The 19,230-nt window shown below is 50.2% G+C and overlaps 1 protein-coding gene across 3 annotated transcripts in view; it reads right to left on the reverse strand.

The window, feature by feature from the left end:
• PFKM (phosphofructokinase, muscle) overlaps positions 1-15,989 on the reverse strand; it is a 39,381-nt gene extending 23,392 nt beyond the window's left edge. The window contains exons 1-4 of one of the 3 annotated variants that reach the window (XM_067529955.1): positions 15,894-15,989; positions 9,333-9,431; positions 4,170-4,243; positions 1,465-1,542 (exon numbers count right to left, since the gene is read on the reverse strand). In XM_067529955.1, coding sequence (XP_067386056.1) covers positions 1,465-1,542; positions 4,170-4,243; positions 9,333-9,423 — 243 coding nt within the window. In that variant the 5' untranslated portion in view covers positions 9,424-9,431; positions 15,894-15,989. Of the gene's footprint in view, positions 1-1,464; positions 1,543-4,169; positions 4,244-8,793; positions 8,868-9,332; positions 9,432-15,893 lie in introns of those variants that run through there. The other 2 variants (XM_067529957.1, XM_067529956.1) reach the window with 2 other exon arrangements.
• Positions 15,990-19,230: the final 3,241 nt, after the last annotated feature.

Consider the following 19,230-nt stretch of genomic DNA (forward strand, 5'->3'; position numbering starts at 1 on the left):
GTTATTCAGCCAGCCTCTGGCGGACAACTTTCCGTGCGGCTCTGGCAACAACATACAAAAAGCTCCTGGCTGGAGCCAGTTCTGACATGTGGCATGGACCAGCCGGCTCAGGAGAAGAAGAAACTAGGTCTGGAAACTAGGTCTCCTCTGGAACACAAGAGTAAATTATCCCTCGAAACCATGGCAGCGATGTCATGCTGCCTTCCCCCTCAACTCCTCTTAGAGGGCAAGGGGGAGATATGATTTTAAAGCCAGTTGATGCCGTCTCGAGGGTGCACAGGGACGGCACAGCACCGTTCCCTACGAGCTCTCTGCGGTCCTTGTTTGTGAAACCTGACCCGAGGTCCCGGATCACAAGCGGGGCTGCTGGCAGCCTCCACCTCTGATTTCACCTTCTTTTAGGTCTCAGACATATCGTTACACAGACGTTCCCGAGCCCTTGCCAGTGACCCTGCCAAAGAAAAGGGCAAGATGCTACAATCATTTCCCTCCTGGCAGGAATCCCGTCCGTGACCTTTGAAGTCGTTATAAGAGTAAATCGGTCTCTTCCAGCCACGGGAGGACAGGCAGGTCCAGCGCAGGCAGAAGCCTGGGCTCAGGAGAGCTGCCGTGCCTGTGACGTAATGTCACATTCCCCTGTCCCTGTCGCTCCCCTGCTGTTCTCTGGGGTGGAGACAATGATGTTCTCAAGGGGTTAGGGCCGGCTTTATGTTCCCTCAGAGCTGCTTGTCTCCAGTAGCTCATTAAGGACTAGCTGGGGGGTGAATCTGGCTGGGTGCCTCCAGATGCTCCCTTACTCTCCTGTGCTGCCTATCCATGTGGCAGGTAGCAGGGTGGGGAGGTGGGAAGTAGCTTGCACGGTTTCTACACCCCACTCCCATGCATGTGAGTGGGTGGAGCCTTGGATTGGCCACGCCCCCTCCCTCCGACTCAGCCGAGCTGGCATGGAAGGGGAAGCATTCCATGTTGCCAGGGATCAGGGTCCCGGGCTCATCCAAGGGCAGCCCAGCTACCCGCTGCCCCCTTTGCTCGAGGCATGTGGCAAAGTCCCGATTCATGTGTAATGTGTCTTGTATGCGGATTCAAACCCAAGTGCCACGAGGCACCGGGAGACGCTCACTTGTACTCGCCACCTGCTAGATCCTTTGCCGGCTGCCTCCCCGCTGCTGGAACTTTTCAGTGCAACGTGGCCCCTGTACTCTACACACCACCCGATGTGTACACATAGAGTAGGCAGTTAGGAGCACAAGTCCCATGGACTTACAATGGGGACGTGCCCCGGAAACACGTAAGCATGTTTGAAAATTTGGCCCTTCGGTATCCAAATCCCACTGATATTCAGTGAGAGTCGGGTGCCTAACTCCTATAGGCTCCTTCTTTGTCAACCCCAGCCTAAATACTGGGCCAGGGCCCTCGCTCCCTTTCACAGTCGATTGAATGAAGGGGATTCGCACCATGACTTACCAGCTGAAGCATCATTGAGACGCCTTCCCATGTGGCCTCCTTGATATTATTGCCGCCATCCACCAGTCCTTGGTAACCCTAAAACGGAATGCACAGGAAAGAGATCAGGGAGAAGTCTGAAGCCACCTCTGCTCAGGACACTTTTGTACACCAGTTACTGCTGGGAGAGCTAGATGGATACAGATGGTGATGGATGGACAGAGGACACCCACAGGAACTGGAGAGCAGAGTGAAGTAGAAAGGAACTGCATGGAACCATTCACATTCGGATAAGCACCCCTTTCCCCTGCACAGACACCTCTCCACCCCCACACAGAGATACTTTCTTGCCCATATCCCGCCCAATCCATGGCAGGGTTTCAGCAATCCCAGCCACTACTGATATCAAAGCTTGTATCCCGCTGACATGTTGTGGACTCGGAGGATTGCAGAGACCATTTTGAGCAGAGCAAGAGAAGGTGTGAATTGAAGACAGCGGCAGATCGGAGTTCAGTTCTGAACAAAGAACTCTCCGTAGGAAACGTGTTGGCAATACAGGCACAATATGGGATAGTGAGCAAATAACAGACTGGCAACACAATGAGACATTAGGTGGGTGAGATAATATCTTTTACTGGACCAATGTTTTTTGGTGAGAGACACAAGCTTTCATGCTTACACTGACTAAATTTCCCAGACCTGAAAGAGCTCTGAGTGTCCCAGCTAAACACAAGATGGAACAGATTGTTTAGCATAAGTAGTTAGTACATATTTCAAGGGACCATTCAAGATGAAGCGGCCCGCTAACGCCCTTCCAGTCATAGGGAGGAAAGCTGTGGGGAGAGGGAAGCAGTTGGGGGAGTTGTTAGTGGGTTATAAATGGTTGTAATAAGCCAAAAATCCTGTGTCTGTTCAGTCCCTGCTTTTTAGTGTCTAGCAAAGTTATGAATTTAAGCTCCCAGGCTCGTCTTTTGAAAGTTTTGGGCAAGTTTCCTTGGCAGTACAATGGACATGGGAGTATTTCTGTGCTGGAGCCCACAGCATCTCTCAGCTCCAATCTGCTTTCCCTGCCCCCACTGCCCTCGCCTTTCCCACCTGCTCACAACTTTCCTGATCTTTCCCCCTTAGCCCAGCATTAGTTACAATCACTAGGAAGCAGGCACTTATAACGGTCATCTGTCACTGTTGCCCAGATACCACGATGGTGGGCATATTAGAAATGATGGCTAGATGGGTATATATGGTGACGGATGGAGAGATGAGTATATGTAGAAATGGATGGATAGGGAGATAGATGCATCTCTCAGTGGCTCTGTAGTTAGACACAGAATGGGTCTTTGAGGTTACTGCAGGTGTGCAGGCTGCTGGTGGAACTGGGGTGCCTGGGACTAGCACAGGGCGCTGGTTCTGCTTCTGGATGTTGGGAGGGCTTTGTGGGTGTGTCTGTCTTGCATTGGCTGGTACAGAGGTGCTGAAGCTCTGGATAAAGCCGTTAAGCACGGTCTGTATTTGTAGCAACCTGGTGCATGTCTCTGGTATCATCAGCCCACTGCTGCAGTGAACCTGTGGCAGGTTATGAGGGAAGCTACTTTTTCAGTGCACTGAAAACTTGAAATAAAAGGCTTGGATTGCTGCTGATGAGAGAGATCCTGAACCTGGACTTCTGAAGGCTGCTGTTTTTTTAGGGAGTCAACTGATAAGCCAGTATCCCCCTCTTCCTGTAGTAGTAGTAGTACTACATACAGGGAGGGACAAGAGAATTTTGCTTCCTGATCTCAGATGTCATCAGAAACTGGGGAGTCAATTTCTGACGTAGGTTCTGCAGAGCCAGTTGCTGGCAGCTTGGCTGAAATGACGAAATAGCTGAGTCAACCCAAACGCTAAATCACAGTGTGGATAGATTCTCTGGCCATCTGGTCTTACCAAGACCCATGAGTGAGAAGGGCGTGAATTCCTGTAATGGATGGAGACAAATGACTCCTTAGAGCCTGTTGCAGTCCATGGAGGACCGTGCAGAGTAGGACCGTGCCATTGATCTTTGTTGCCTGTGAGAGTCTCTTGCTTACGTGGACACACCTGGTCCCCTGGGGAGTGGTGCGTGCTTCCTGTGTGTTAGTCAGAAGTGGGCAGGTGGTGCTCTGTGCTAGCTTGCTGGTGGCCCCTGGTTTGGTGGACAGTAGCTGGGTTGCGGGGACACTCTAGACTGCTCAAACTCCAGATGACATTGTAAAAGGGGTTCAAATCAGTCAATAAAAACATGCAACACAGCGGCAAGGATTAGGGCTCAGGGGGAGTAGAAGATAGGGAGTAAGGGGTTCTGGTAGGGTTTGGGGTACAGGTAGCAAGTTCTGGTTCTAGAGGACAAGTTCTGGCTTGGGTTTGGAGTAGTGGATTCTGGTTGATGTTTGAGACAGAGGATGGAGATTCAGGGGAGCAGGTTTGGGGTAGCGGGCAGGGGTTCAGGGATGCAGCTTCCGGTTTGGGGCAGTGAGCTCTGGTTTCAGTTGGGGTCGGGAGTTAGGGTGCAGGTCAAGCACCCCATGAAAATCAGGAGAGATTTCAATTCCTATCACCCTGTGCAATGGGGATTTTTCTAGGGGCAACGTTTATAACATTCATTTACTGTTGAAATGACGGTATTAAAATCCCAGTGAAAGGCTGAAGGCAGAGGCAGTTCATAGCAGAGGAAGGGGGAAGCCATTCGAGAAGGAAACGATTGTACCCACCTCATGAACAAAGTACACCTTGGCTCCTGTAAAAATACCCACTCGAACCACAGCACGGACAGCCGCATTCATGCCTGTGCCGAGAAAGAGAGAGAAATCACTCGTGGATGCAAAGCACCCGCCATCTCATTCCATAGCGGAAGGGAATCTCTGCGGGAGTTGGCCTTCTTGTTCAGTAGCGTGCCGTAATTCAATCACACACCGTTGGGCTTGACGGAGGAATTGTCAGGTGACATTCTCTGGCCTGTGCCATAGAGGAGATCAGACACGGGGCGGGATCTTCAAAAGCATCTAAGGTGTGCAAACCCCCACTGAAAGCCAATGGGTCTAGTGCGCCTAAGTCACTGACACGCTCTTGAAACATCCCACCCCTAGACGATGATGATGGTCCCTTCTGGCCAACCCGATGACGCTCCGGGGCTTCTGATGCACTAACAGGAAGGGGCTCTGGGCAGTTCTGGGCTGGATACAGATTGACACTTGCAAAAGAAGCTAGTTTTTCCTACAGGACAGGAATGGTTTCAGTACTAGACAAGCCTTTTCCCTGCACTGCTGGGGGCAGCCGAGTCAAGTGTCTCCCAGGAATCCATGGAAGCCATTGACAAGAGATCGCTGCCCAATGTGAGTGCAGGATGATGATGCATTGGAAGGAGGCAGCTTTATCCCAGGCCCCAGCATCTGCTGATCCTCCCCAGATACCTTCTTCCATCTCAGCTCTGGTGCCACCCAACTCAGTTCCTGCAAGGAGGATCCCTCAAAAGTAGGCTTGGCAGGATTAGCTTTTTCTTGGTAAATGTCGCTAAACGTCGTTTTCACCATGCACAGACAAACCAATGAAAAAATATCCCCATCGGTGATAACAGACATTCGCCGATAGGCAGAGTAAAAAAAAAATGCTGCCTGAGAACCTCTCAGTTTGATTTAAGGCTATTGACTTTGTAGCTTTTGTCAAGTGATGGTGGCAATTTGGGTTTTAACATTATAGAGCTTTAACTCTTTGAATCTCAGTGTCTGCTGTTTATTAAATAATTATCATCTGACCTCTCCTCCCCCTCATTTTCGGCAGATGTGAACATTTAAATCAATACAAATAAAAAATGCTTAAAAAGAAACATTAGATTATCCATCAAAAGTATAAAACCAAAAAATCGAATTCTGCCACGCCTACACCAAAGGGACACTTCTCCGAAATTGTCCAAGAGCCCCGCCCCTTACAAATCTCCAAGTACCAGCCTAGCGCCCTAATCATTGGGCCACCCTGCCTCTATGCAAGACACACCCACTGCAGTGCACAAGCAAGGTATATTTACAGTTCTGCACTGTAAACAGACATGCCAGCTGTGCACGGCTTGGGAGCATGCCTGCATCTTAAACTGATCAAATGGGTAATGGCAATGGGGAGGCATCTCTGCTCCGACTGGCTAAGCCAGAGGAGCTAAAGAAAATGCACAGCTGTGTTTCACAGCTGGAGGCAGTTTCCTTGGGAATACAGCATTCAAATGACCCCTGTAGAACCAACAGTAAACGCTCCATGGAAAAAAGCCCAGCTGGATTGCAAGACCTTTCCGCTAAAGAGATTTGAAACAGTGGAAAGGGATCATTGTCCAGGCGGATGATCCTATGGAGAGGTAAACTCCATAATGACCAGGAGTTCCTCAGGAGGGGAGGTACCATGGCTGATACGGGTTTATTCTTGGAACTAACGTGAGGTCAATCAACGTACTCCAGGAGCAGCTATATTGGATCCAAGTATCAGTGTTACTTATTTGTATTACACTAGGAGCTGGAGGCTACAAAAGAGATCAGGACCCACTTGCACCAGGTGCTGCCCAGAGACCGTCCCTGGCACACAGAACTCACAGTCTAAATGGAAATGAGAGACCAAGCATGGGAGGAGAAACAGACGTGACTTGTCCAAGGTCACCCCCATCTCTTGAGTCCCAGCCCAGCGTCTTGGCCGCTGGACCAGCCTTCCTCTGTCTTTGTAGAGCCTCCTCGCTACGTAAGAGCTTCCCTGAAGCTGTCAAGGCGCAGCCCAAGGCCTATCTGGGTTACTGCGTCACTGACAGCTCACGGTCCATCCCTTGTGCTGGGTGATTCCATACAGCGGAGGGCAAAGACCTCTTCAAGACCATGGTGTTCCCTCTGCGGCCTTTGCTCCCACTCCGTGTGTGGGCGATGGCCAGTGGTTTGGCACAGCGGCCTTGCCTCTGCCCTAAACCCATGTAATGTTAAAGCAGGCAGGGAGCTGGCTCTGTATCACATGGGGGGCTCTTGGCCCCATCCCTTTGCTCAGCAGAACCTGGCGGCACCGCCTAACATAACTCAGTCCTCACCCGCCCTCCTGCATGCCCAGAACCCTTTACAGCTCCGGGTCAGGATGGGCTGGATGACGCCGTCCCAAGCACCTGATCTCTCGGGTGATTTTCACCTTTTATTTTTGGTCCGCTGACATTTAACAATAAGTGCCTGCGAGTCTCTCTGGCACCCGGCGTGCCTGCCTGGCTGAAAATACCCTGGCGGGAGAGGGGCTTGTGCTCCCATCCCAAAGTACTCCTCTGTCCCAAGGAGAGGCCTCCACCACAGGTCCCCTCCTCGGGTGGACAGCGGCACAATGGGAGTTTGTCAGTCACAAAGCAATCTTGGATGACAGCCCACGGACAAGCTGTGAGAACGAAGACCAAGGGGAAATGCTATTTGTGCTAGACAACGTCAAACCAGAAATGACAATGCAATGATTAGCAGGGAGGTGGAACAAGGGATGTGGTGGGTTCTCCATCCGTCGGAGTCTTTAAATCAAGGCTGGATTTCTTTCGCAAAGCTATGCTGTACTCCAGTCTCCAGGGGGCATAGAGAGAATGGTAATCTTTGCTGGCTGGCTCTGAGCCCCCAGGGGTGTGGCTTAGCAAAAAAACAAAAACCTCAACCTGAATTCAGCTGTGAGATTGTTTGACCCTGTCTCAGAGACCCACACAGTCACCCCAGATAATGATGCCATCCGCCAAGCCTGTCCTCCCAGTGCTTGTGCATTGCTGGTGTCACAGCTCCTGGAGCATCTGACTGGTGTCACCGAGTCAATTACCCCCCAGCGCTGCAGCTCCCAATTCACCCGCAGGTCCTAGATCAAACCCATCAGGTCTATTCCCTGCTTCTTTCTTCTCCCAGGTGGGCTCTTGGTCCAATGCCCAGTTTGCTCAGTGTGGGACATCCCTCCGCTAAGGGGGCATGGCGATTCTCCCAGCCCTGTTCTACCCTCCCCACTCTCGGAGGATGGACCTGTCACTTTTCTATCCCCTGCTGCAAGTGGCTGTATCTCTCACATGGGAGGGGAGTTCTGCCGAGTTGCGAGATCAATGGAGGTAGAGCAGACAGCTAGGCAATGGCAAAGCGCTGCTGACACCAATCTTCCCCCCCATAAACCCTGGGGATTCCCAGAAATTTCTGAGCTATGTAGAGCCTCTGGTGTCTTGTGATGTACAGCACGGTAATACTTCACATAGGAAGAGACGAACATAACCCAGCCAAGATTTGCAAATGTGACGAGGGATTTTGGATGCTCAACTTAAAATGCCTTAAAGGGACCTGACTTTCCAAGGTGGAGGACTCAGCACTTTCTGAGAATCCGGCCCCTCCCACCTATTCCTGCAATCATGAGATAAGCTCCTGCCTGCCTACTAAATACCTTCAGGATTGATGCCAGCTAGGAACCAGTGCTATACGAATGTGTGGAACACCCACCCTCCTGAGCGCACATGGTATCCGCAGCCCCGACTCTTCTCCAGTTTACCCTCCATGCTAACACCTGGCTTTGTGCTTCATCCACACACAGCAGACGGCCGTCCAGGAAATTTCACCGCCATGTATACTCTTTATTCTCTGAACTTATCCCAGAGCTGCAGGAGGCTCACAGCTTCTTCTGCCACATCTGATCACTGGCGGGGGCTAGATGGACCTTGGCTCTGATCCATTCCAGCAGTTCCCTATGTTTCCTTTAACACAGATTCATAGACTTTAAGGTCAGAAGGAACTATCGTGATCATCTCATCTGACCAGGGGCATACCGAGGGGGGCCATGTCCCCGGGTGCTGGCCTGGGAGGGGGGGCGCCAGCCGCGCCCTCCTCAGAGGAGCTGCCCTGTCGCAGGTGACCAGGGCATCCTCCTGGCCCCTCTGAGCCTGCGCTGGGCACAAGGCGGGTGCTGCGGGGACCAGAGCCCATCATGCCTCCCTCAATGCTGGGCAACCCCCGCCACTCCCACAGCAGGAGGGGAGGTCGTGGGGGAGAGCAGGAAATGGGCCCACAGACCCCCCTCCCCCCACGGAGCACTGCTGCCACTGATGCTGCCGCCGATGGGAGGGAGGATGAGAAGTGGGGGAGAGCGGGACACGGGCCCACAGACCCCCCCTCCCCCACCCATGGGGCGCTGCCGCCAATGCGGGGCTGCAAATGTAAGTATGGCCCCTGGGCACCGGAGACCCACGGTACGCCACTGAGTCTGACCTCATGTTTGTGCTTTGGGACTAAGAAATCATGGACGTGCTTAAAGGCATCTTCAGTCATCGACTGTGAGCTTATCAGAGCGCTCATGGGGAAGGAAGAATGGCCTAGTGGTTAGGGCACTTGCCTAGCTACTGAGAGATGGGGGTTCAATTCCAGCTCCTTTTTAGGCAAGTCAGTCTCTCTGTGTGTCAGTCCACCCGCTGTAGAATGGGGCCGATAGCCCTGCCCTGCCTCCGAGGAGTCTGTGAGGACAAACCCAGTAAATCTTCTGTGCTGAGGTAACCAACGGGGGGACTGTACAAGTGTGTGAGAGACACAGAGAACCCCCGTTGTCTTGTGCTCCCCCAGCTGCTTATTGGACAGGCCTGTTGTCTCAGCTCTCAAATTTCGCTAGGGGCAGGAACCCTCTGGGACATGTTTGCCCAGCTCCTGCTGCCAAGGGACCTTGGCCTCGAAGTGCTATCTCAATATTAATAATAATCATAGACTGACCACGGTTTTTAAATGCCCAATTGGTGACACCTTAAAGGGACCTGATTCTCTGAGAGGAAAACTGCTCTCCTAAAACTGAAGCACCCAGAATCTCTAGTCTCTTTTGAAAATCATGCCCATTGATGCCAGCAAACAGATTCTGAACACAAACAGTGCAGCTCGTCTCCTTACCCTGGGCGTCTCCTCCCGAGGTCAACACAGCGATGGCTTTCCCTATCCCCAAGTTGCGTGCATGCTCCTGTTTTTGTGGTGGCTGCAACATTTTCTTAGCTGGAAAATAAAAATAATAGATGGATTGATGAAGGAGAGCCGGGTGCCTGTCCGATTCCCACACTCTCTCTGGGACCAGGACTGTTTCTTACAGTCAGGGCTATCTCCTTTCAAAGCACCACCTCTCGGTAAATGACAAGCCAAAATGTCATACTGTAAATTATACTCTGTGCAGCGTCAGCCGCACCTAAATCTGGATGCGTGCAATGAGCTGTCACGATGCGGGAGTGAGGGACCAGCGGGTACAGACTTTGGCAGAGCGGCTGGGAACTGCAGGTTTGGGCCCTTTTCAACAGATTTTTTGAAAGTGGGGCGGGTTTTTGTTTGTTTGTTTAGTTGTCCTGCTGATTGTATGCACCACTGAGCTACAGATACACCCCTTTGTGAATTAACAAAGCCACATGGTATGAGCTGAAATTTAGGTTTGCAAAATCCCATGGCATAATCGGAAGGGAAAAGCGAATATTGTGCCTCAGAGGTTTGTTCTCAGATATCCCTAGTCCCTGAGGAGCTGCATGTGCAAACTGGTCAGCTAGGAGAAGTGTCTGATCGAAGTGACCTGTTCTCCAAATGTGCGGCTGAGTCCAAAGTCTGTAAGCTCAACAGGCGGGTTTTGCAAATATAAACATCATGGGCCTGATTCTCAGTTTTGGTAAGGCCATTTTATATCGTTTTGCATGGATGATAGAACTAGAGGTGCTTCCGCACCCCCTGGCTTGAAGTGGTTTCCATTATGTGTAGGGTTTACAGTTTGGTTCAATGGCTTTCAGCACCTCCACTGTATACATTGTTCCCATGCCCCTGCTGCTTTGGCAGTGTAAAGGGCCTTAAACTCTGCCACTGATCTGCCGGGTGAACTTGGGCAAGTCACTTCACTGCCCAGTGTCCCAATTTCCTCATCTATAAAACGAGGAGTATGATATTGACCCCCCTTTTATAAAGCTCCAAGGTCAATGAAAGGTTATTATCATACCCATCAGCTTTAACTTGGTCTGTGATTGTCTATAGATCAAAGACCCACTTGATAGTGGCCATGTATACCTTCCAGCAAAACAAACAACAACGGGGATTGGAAAAATCACAGGCAAGAAAATAGCATTCAGTCCCTGAGCATTTTGGGGTGGGGGTGAGGTTTTTTATAATTTTAGCACAATTACCGTGGTGATTGGAACCTTTGACATTTCCTTTACACTTTGCATGAATATACAGTTTGGGGCATGAGGTCGGGGAGGCTTTTGTATTTGACACACTGCAGCCATAGAAATAAAGCTACCAAAGCAATGATGTTATTGCGATAGCTACCTGGGAGAAGATGCTAAGGCAGATTAGTGGCTAATGCAGAACCACCCCGTCAACCGTCAGATGCATAGTTTATGGCCAGCAATAACACAGAATCATAGGAATTACATGCCTCTACGGGGGGGAGATCCTTAGCAAAGATCCCTTTGTGGGGTATATCTCCCCTGTTGTTCCAACAAGGGATGCAAATTTACCCCTCATCAGAATGAGCTGTTGATCCAGCTCCCCCCCCCCCCCCCAATCCACTGGACTCATGGAGCCTCAAAAATGGGATGGGGGGTGGGAGGGAGTGTGACAGTGCCACAGAGCTGGCCAACTCCCCCCTTCCATAGACTCACAGGGTTAGAAGGGACCACAAAGGTCATCTAGTCTAACCCCCCATGAGGGAGAGATGAGATGGTCTAGGGCTTACCTGATTCTCTCTCCTGCCAAATCTCCAGTGGGCATTTGGGCCAGTCACTAAGGAGAGTCACCAAGTCAAGCCCCCTAACTAGCATGGGGCTAGATTCTCTCCGGCCAATGGGGAGACCTTCCCGCCCCAACCACCCCGCAGTTCAGTCCCTGCTATCGCGCCCGCTCTCTTCCACGGGCAGCTAGCACACAACATGGATTGTGATGTCACTGGAAGCCCAGGCGACTGTTTCGTTGTTCACGGGTTATGTCATCTCCAAGGCTTGGGTGTCCACCGCATCCCAGCGAGGACTGATGGGATGGTCTCTCTGCCGCATCAGACGGCAGCTAAAAAAGCCCTCCGCTGGTTAGCTACCTCTTGAGTTTTCCCCCTACATTCCCCCGATTTCCATAGCGGTGCTCTCGGCTCGACTTCGCCGCCAGCTGCCTTGAGATGGCTCTGCTCCAGCACACTCGGCCGCGTCGCCTGGCACCAGATCCCTCCTGGGCCCGGCGTGGCAAGCGGCTCAGACAGGGCCCAGTCCTGGCTGCCATGCTCCATCAAGTCATTGGGAGCTGTGGGTTCTCAGCGGCTCTGAAGAGCAGGTCTCTAGGGCCGAGGTCCCGATAGGGATTTTAGGCGCTGATTTCAATGGACGTTAGCAGCCTGCATGAGGATCTGGGCCTCGGTGTCTTGGGCTGGTCGCTCAACAACTGAGGAAAGCTAATCAGTGGCCACTTCCAAAAAAATATCGGCCAAGGCCTCTCGCTCTTGTCAGTTGTGAAGGAAACCTTCCAAATGGGAACCGGCGGCTGCAGTTATCTGGATGCTCAGGAGCAAATTGAAGGAGGAGAGGGCTCCCTGCTCCACCAGCATGACAGCAGACTGCAGTCTTCAGCTACCTGGTGACAGTGTCTATTCCCCACCCACGTCCTGAACCCGTAGAAAGCTTGTCTGGGGTTCCTCATGTAGGGCCACTACCCACCATCTCATTTCCTGCTGGGTCTACAGGGGTAAGGAAACGGCCTGCAAAGGGTTAAGTGGAGGGAGAAGAGATGCAGGTGGGGCTCATTAAGCTACAGGGCCCAGCTGCCATGTGTTACATTAAAGGAAGAAGGAGGGTTAGATTTTGGCTGCTCTGAGAAGGGGGAAGTCTGTCCTAGTGGCCAATGTTGCTGGAGACAGTTTTGCAAGGACTCTGAGGAGGCAGATGGGGATAAACTAGGTGTGGGGTAGGGGGCAGAATGGGGAGATTGGGCTAGAGGAGCCAGGAGTGTCAGGGGGCACCTGGGGGGTTTGGGAAGCAGGGTTTGCTGGGATGGGAGAGGGGAAGGTGAGGGGGCGAGAAAGAGGAGCTGGGTAACAGGAGGAGTCAATGGGTGAGTGAGGGAACCAGGAGGGAGTGTGAGTAAACTGAGGGGATAGTAGCAGCTCCCACCCCTCCATGGAAACAATTAGTGTAGGCCTTCGACTATGTCTGCACTGTGCAAATTTAAAAAACCAGTTCTGAACGAGGGTAAAATAGCAGCGAACCCAGCAATGTGGCTTTTAACTTGTGTTAGCCGCTCAAGTTAAAACCAAAGGAGAGCCTGGGGCCAAACTCTACCCGCTAATTTGAGTTGCGGCGTCTTCGCTGCTCTGTTAACTGTTAGCTAACGTGAGCTAAGAACACACCTTTTTTTGCAGGGAGATGTGTCCTTAGGGCTGCTGGGTCTGGGTGTGGTACTGGGAGCCAGGGAGCGGCCTGGCTTTAGCTGCTAGCACTATCCTTGACAGCAATGGATGTCTCCCCATCCCCTTCTGCTACTTGGGCTGGGGTGGCAGATTCCCACAGTGGGAATTTTAAAACCCCAGGATTGTCCTGGACAAAACCGGACCAGCAGCAGTGCTGGAGCGAAGAGAGAAGAACCGGGAGGAGCCCCAACCTGCAACGTGCATGATCACAAACGGTTATTCCTGCAGAATCCCTGCTTCACAGAGCACACACTGAATAAGGCAAGGAGGGATGCAGTGAATGATTCCTGCCGTGTTACAACCCTTATTTGTCTGCAGGTAACCACTGCGCAAATCCACTGAGGGTGATGGACTAGCTCTGAATTGACACCCACTGTCACTGAGCATAATCTGGTGCCTGGGCTGGACGGTCCATTGTGAATGTGGGTGGGGGAACTCGTTCAGTAGAGATGATAGAAATAACTTATTGCAAAAATAATACATTATATTCAGACAACATAGAAGTGTATTTAAAATAAGTAATTTAGCTAGATCTACACAGAGAAAACATTTGATTATTTTAGTAGGCAGACAGCAGTGGCCTGCTTGTGTCCTTCCTCCTGATCTACTCAGTGATTTAAAAATACATGTTGCATCCTTGCCACAGTCGCTGCTGTTACTTGAGTGCTAGCTGTGCAATTGCTGAGGCTCCTCATGAAATCGGGGCCCTGTTGTGCTAAGTGCTGGATGGGCACTTCATAAGAGATGTTCCCTGCCCCCAAAAGCTTACTATTTCCCTCTTTTACAGATGAGGAGACTGAGGCACAGAGCATCAGACCACGATTCAGGAAGGTAGTTAAGCACGAGCATCACTTCCAGCCCGTGACTTCGATGGGACAACTCACATGCCTTAAGTGTGTTGCTGAATCAAGGTCTGTGTGACTTACCTGAGATCAAATGGGCTGCATGTGGCAGAGCCAGGTCTCCTGAGTCACAATTCATAGAGTTTAAAGCCAGAAGGGACTATTGGGATCATCTAGACTGATCTCCAGCATATCACAGACCACAGGACTTCCCTGAATTAATTCCTGTTTGACTCAAACTAGAAAAAACCAGCCAATCTTGATTTGAAAACTTCCAGTTGAGGAGAATCCACCACAACCCTCGGTAAATTCTTTCAGTGGTTAATTGTCTTCACTGTGGAAAGACTGAGCTTTATTTCTAGTCTGAATTTGCCTTGTGCTTTAACCACAAGTCCCTCCTCCTTCTCCTCTCACATCCAGCAGCTTGGCCAATGAATGGGGCAGGACTAAGTGCAGCAATAACACAATGAAAGACTGTTGTCATGTAGGCAGGATGTGCCTGAAACAGCTAATGGAACACTTCTGAATAACAAACACCCCTGTTAACAAACAAACAAACCAAAACAATAATCAGTTTGCTAACCATTAATGAGCAGAGGAAAGTTTAAATTGATTGGCCAGCACATTCATTAACTGCAAATTGATGGCTTGGCTTTAATCATCACACATTCCCCTTGTCAACAGTCTTACTTGTCTCCCAAATAAAAGAGGCGTGGTTAGTTGAGGGGGAACTGTAGGTTGTCAAACCTGCTGGTTTGCATTTATAACCCTTCTTTATTAAACCCATGCCATCAGGCAGATTTTCACTGAGGTCCCTTAATGCTCAGAGATGAAGCACCAGGGCTGGTTGAAAGGTTTCTGTTTAAGCTGTTCTTTGATGGAAAATGGGGGTTTTGACTGACATTTTTTCAAGAAAAGTGTTGACTTTCTGCTGGGAATTTTGATATTTAATGAAAAACCGGAACACTTGAACTCCAAAGAGGTTTCATGTTTGGGCTGAAATATTTCATGTCTTCCACCATCCCCCACTGGAAGAATACCAAGATGATTAGCCTTAGCAGTTTCAGTCCTAAGCCAGACAGCAACTCCCTGGGCTCATTCAGGAAGCCTGAGAAAGAGAAGGGTGTCCTAGAACTCACCAGCATCTGCATGTTGGTGTGATTCCTGGGACTCACATGCTAAGTAGTTGTGCTAGGCTGCTTTCATTTCTGGGGAGGGATTCACCTCCTGTACCTGGGTCAGATGGAAAACCCCAACCTTTCACCCAACCCGCCATGCCTGGGCATATGCTGCTGTGAGTATCCAGAAGGAGGGACTGTGCCAACACAGAGCCAGCGGGGTCATCCTGTCAAGTCTCAAGGGCTGTACACAAGACCAGGCCCCTCGTTGTTATCACTGTGATGAGACTCATTTGTAAAGCACTTGTCACTCCTGGTCTGGTGGCACAATGGACCCTGGCATGTGGAGAGGGAAAGGCCGTGACACCTGCTCCCTCATCTCTAGGGGGAGCAAACTTCCTTTGCACTGCTACACGGAGCTCACTGACTGGTTATTGGTTTGTCAAGTCCCAAATAGTGTCAGTGCTCAAATAACAACCGGCGTTTCCCCCATTGTTCCAGCTATACATTCTCTGAAATCCACAAACCTACACCTGACATTCCCACGCCAAATGTCTCCCCCTTCTCATGCACACAAGTGCCATCTTCTCCCTGCCTCTGCCGTAATTCCCCCTCCTCCAGCCAAGTTCTTCAACAAGCCTCGCTCTGTTTCAATGAAAAATCTTTCCAAGAATCGTCCCCTCCCCCGTCCACTTGCAGTTCTCAGCACCAACATGCCCACCGGCTCCAAGCATCCCCTGGCGTACACCCAGGCCCACCACACCCAAATCCTCTTCACATCGCAAAACACCCAACCTTGCCACCTCCCAGCTGCATTCCACTCCTGTATTCTGTGCATGCTCATATTTTTGCCAGGGTACCATTCCAATTTTCATTCACTTAGATTATTAAAGGGTTAGACTGTGATGTCCTTGCTCTTTTGGGTAGCTTCTTACCCCATTAGTAGCCCCACTGTGACCAACCAGAAGATTACCTGGGGGATAAGCACTACCTGGTGCAAGCAAGAGTGTTACAATCTGATCCTAAATGTTTCAGCAGCAAATTACTCATCAGTCTGCAAATATCGAACTCCACTAACCTGGTGGCTCCTTTTTTTTCTGGGAGAACGGGAAGAAGGTGAAGAAAAAGAAAACGGCAAAAGCAAGTGACACAGAAATGAAAAGTTTGGACCCGATTACAGAAAGGTCCAACGGGGCCCACATAACCAGAAAGTACATGCTTTCCTCCCTTGTATTTATAGACATTATATCAGCCTGCTGGAGCAGCTGCCTCTCCCATGCCTCCCTCTTATTGGCTGATATAAAGGGCATGGCCTTACACTGAAAAGGTTTGAGTCACATTGCCTTGCAAACTAATTTTAAAACCCAAGGGCCTGATTCCCACTTACACTAAGGTCCCTTTATGCCACCCTGGCAGTGTAAAAGTGCATTGAAGGCAGTATAATGTCCTCCCCCCCTGACAGCACCCTCTGCATAGAGGGCCCCTGTGGCTGGTTCAGAACAAGGTTAAGGGCTCTACACAGCTCTCCATTAGCCCACAGTGCAGGAAGTGGATAAGGGGTGTAGCTGGAGTGCACCACGCTGGCCCATAGGAAGCAGAATATAAGACAGGGCAGCCCTGAGGTTGCTCTGACTTACATCAGGAGTCAGGCAAGGCACAGCCACAGAATGCAGCGCCTGCAGAAGTGGCTTCAATCTACCTTAAACCCCTTCCACACACACGCTGTTCCTGCCCCAGTGCAGAAAAATAACTGAACACCAGGTCTATAAAATTTATTTTATTTCCATTACAAATGGTTCATTTCAACTGCTTAGCAAATTAAAATTACAAAGAGAATGGCCCCTTGGATTCCCATTACAGAAAGCACCAGCATGACTTGCACGAACAGCAACACCATTAGTGGATGGTAGTGAATGGTCCAAGGGTTCAGTATCACTGGCGAGGCTGACAAATTCAAGAGGAACGCTGTAATCTTGCATGCACACAAGCAATGAATTATGTGTCCTTTCATGGCAAAAAAGTAACACAAATCTTGTACTTATTCCTGCGAGGTAGGTTGTAAATGTAAGAAGACAAATGCTGGATGACAGGTGTCACCCATCAAACCTAGAAAACAACCTCAAACACCAAAACGTTTTGAATGCAAAGTCAGGTTTGAGAATATGCTCCTTCAAAAAGAATTACTATATTCAGTCCAAACAGTTAGAGATTTGAATATTTGTATTTGTCTTTTTGCAAGAAGAATCTTGAAAGCAGTGTAACGCTGTGAGCAACACACACAATTCACATAACACATGGCAAGACAAATAGGCCTCCGGGATGATGGGCACTGAGGGAAAGACTAGTTCAAAAATAAATAAGGGAAAACTAGTAGCTCACAAGACAATACATATTGCCTGATGCCAAAGGCTATGTGTGTATCAATGCCTGGAGACAATATTACAGTCTTTAAAAAGAGGAAGCAGGTCCACAACCCCTCTTGTTCTACTCCCCAATGCTACTGCCTTTTATTATTATTTGTATTATGATAGACCCTAGAGAGACATAGATAGTGGCTGGGGTCCCATTGTGCTAGGCGCTATATGAAAATATAGTAAGAGACAGTCCCTGCCTCAAAAATCTTGCAATTTGAAATAGACAAGACAGACAAAAGGTGGGAAGAGAAAGAGAGGCACAGAGACAGGTGACTTGCCCCAGGTCACACAGCAGGTCGATGGCAGAGCAGGGAATAGAACTAGATATCCCAAGTGGAGCTGGGTGACATTTTTCAGATGAATAGTTTATTTGCTGAAAAAAACAGTTTCGGTTGACACAAAACTATATGTGAATTTGCCCTGGTTGGGTTTAGGCTGTTAGTCTTATAAAGCCAAAGAGAGTGACCATGACACTTTCGTCTGGTGATTAAGGCACTCACCTCGAATGTATATGTGAATTTAAATCCCTCTTCTGAAACAGGCAGATAGAATTTGAATCCACATCTCCGGTGAATGCCTTAATCACCAAGCTAAACAGTTGTTCACTCTCCCTGATCCAATAACTAATTATATTTTTATACAAAGTGAAAGACCTTCAGAGCAAACTAGCCTATATCCTGGTGGTTGGGAGATCTGAGTTCAAGTCCCACTGCAAGAGTGGGGATTCAAACCTGGCTCTACCATATGCTAGGTAAGTACCCTAACCATTAGGATAAAGGTAAACACATAGTTTTCCGCAGCTGACTGAATTTTTCCAGTTTGCTGACAAATTCTAAACATTTTCAGAACCATGCTGAAGCTTTGTTCTGATTTTTAAGTTTTCTGGCCAAACTGAATCAAGCCCTATGTACCAGGCTATGCTGTCTCAGCAAGCTTCATAGCTGCACTCCAAGTTTCTCACATTTTCACCAAATCCCCCAGCTGAAATATATTTGAAGGAAGTTTCAGCAGAAGTGGGTTTCTGAAAAGCAGCAGGGCTGACCCACTCCCCACTGGAGAGAGCAGGATAATTTATTAGCGTAGGTTGAAAAATAATTTTTTCAGCAAAAATTTAGATTTTTCAACCAAACGAAGTTATACTTTTTTATTTTGGGGGGGGTAAAAAAAGTGTCAGAACTGATTTCTTTTCACAATAGATTTCGAAGCTGAAAAATCTCGGTTTAAATCTGTGATTTATATAGCATCCAAATGATAGGTCCTTTTACGGACAAATATGAAGACACTCCCACACTACACCCCAGGCTAAGGGCTTGTCTACACTCAGATGTGATACTGATGTAAGCTACAGCCTCCTGTACCACCAGCACTTATGCTGGCAAAACACCTGTTGCTCAGGGGTGTGAAAATACACACCCGAGTGACACACATTGTGCCGGCAGAAGTGCTTGTGTGGCCACTTCATGTCAGTGGGGAAGAGCTCCCCCCAGGATGACGCTGCCATCCTCTGGTTCCCCCCAACTCCACAACCCCTGGGGGTGACATTGACCAACTCACGCTCCTCTCCAATCCCCCCATCCCTTGGGGTGTCACCCCCCTTCTCCTCCTCCCCACCGCGGGTCACCTCCCCACGCCCATCCCTTGGGGTGTCACCCCCCCTTCTCCTCCCCACCCCTTGGGGTGTCACCCCCCTTCTCCTCCCCACCCCTCCCCACCCCCATCCCTTGGGGTGACCCCCCCCTTCTCCTCCCCACCACCCCCTGGGTCGAGCACGCCCTGCGAGGAGCGCCCCAAAGGGGTCCTACCCTCCCCCACTCTCCTCCTCAATTCCGCCCCGCCCCCTTCCCTGGAGTGACACCGCCTCTCGCCCCGCCCACTCCCGGCTGACACCGCCCCCTCCGCGCTCGCACGTTTCCCGACCAGCCCCGCGCTGGAACGTGCCGCGCCGGCGCGCTCGCGGAAACAAACGTCACTTCCGTTCCGCTGCTGCCGCCGCCGCGGTGC

This window comes from Emydura macquarii, unplaced genomic scaffold (assembly GCF_026122565.2).
Source record: "Emydura macquarii macquarii isolate MOO-44397 ecotype Brisbane River unplaced genomic scaffold, CSIRO-AGI_Emac_v2 contig_2994, whole genome shotgun sequence".
Taxonomy (NCBI): Eukaryota; Metazoa; Chordata; order Testudines; family Chelidae; genus Emydura; species Emydura macquarii.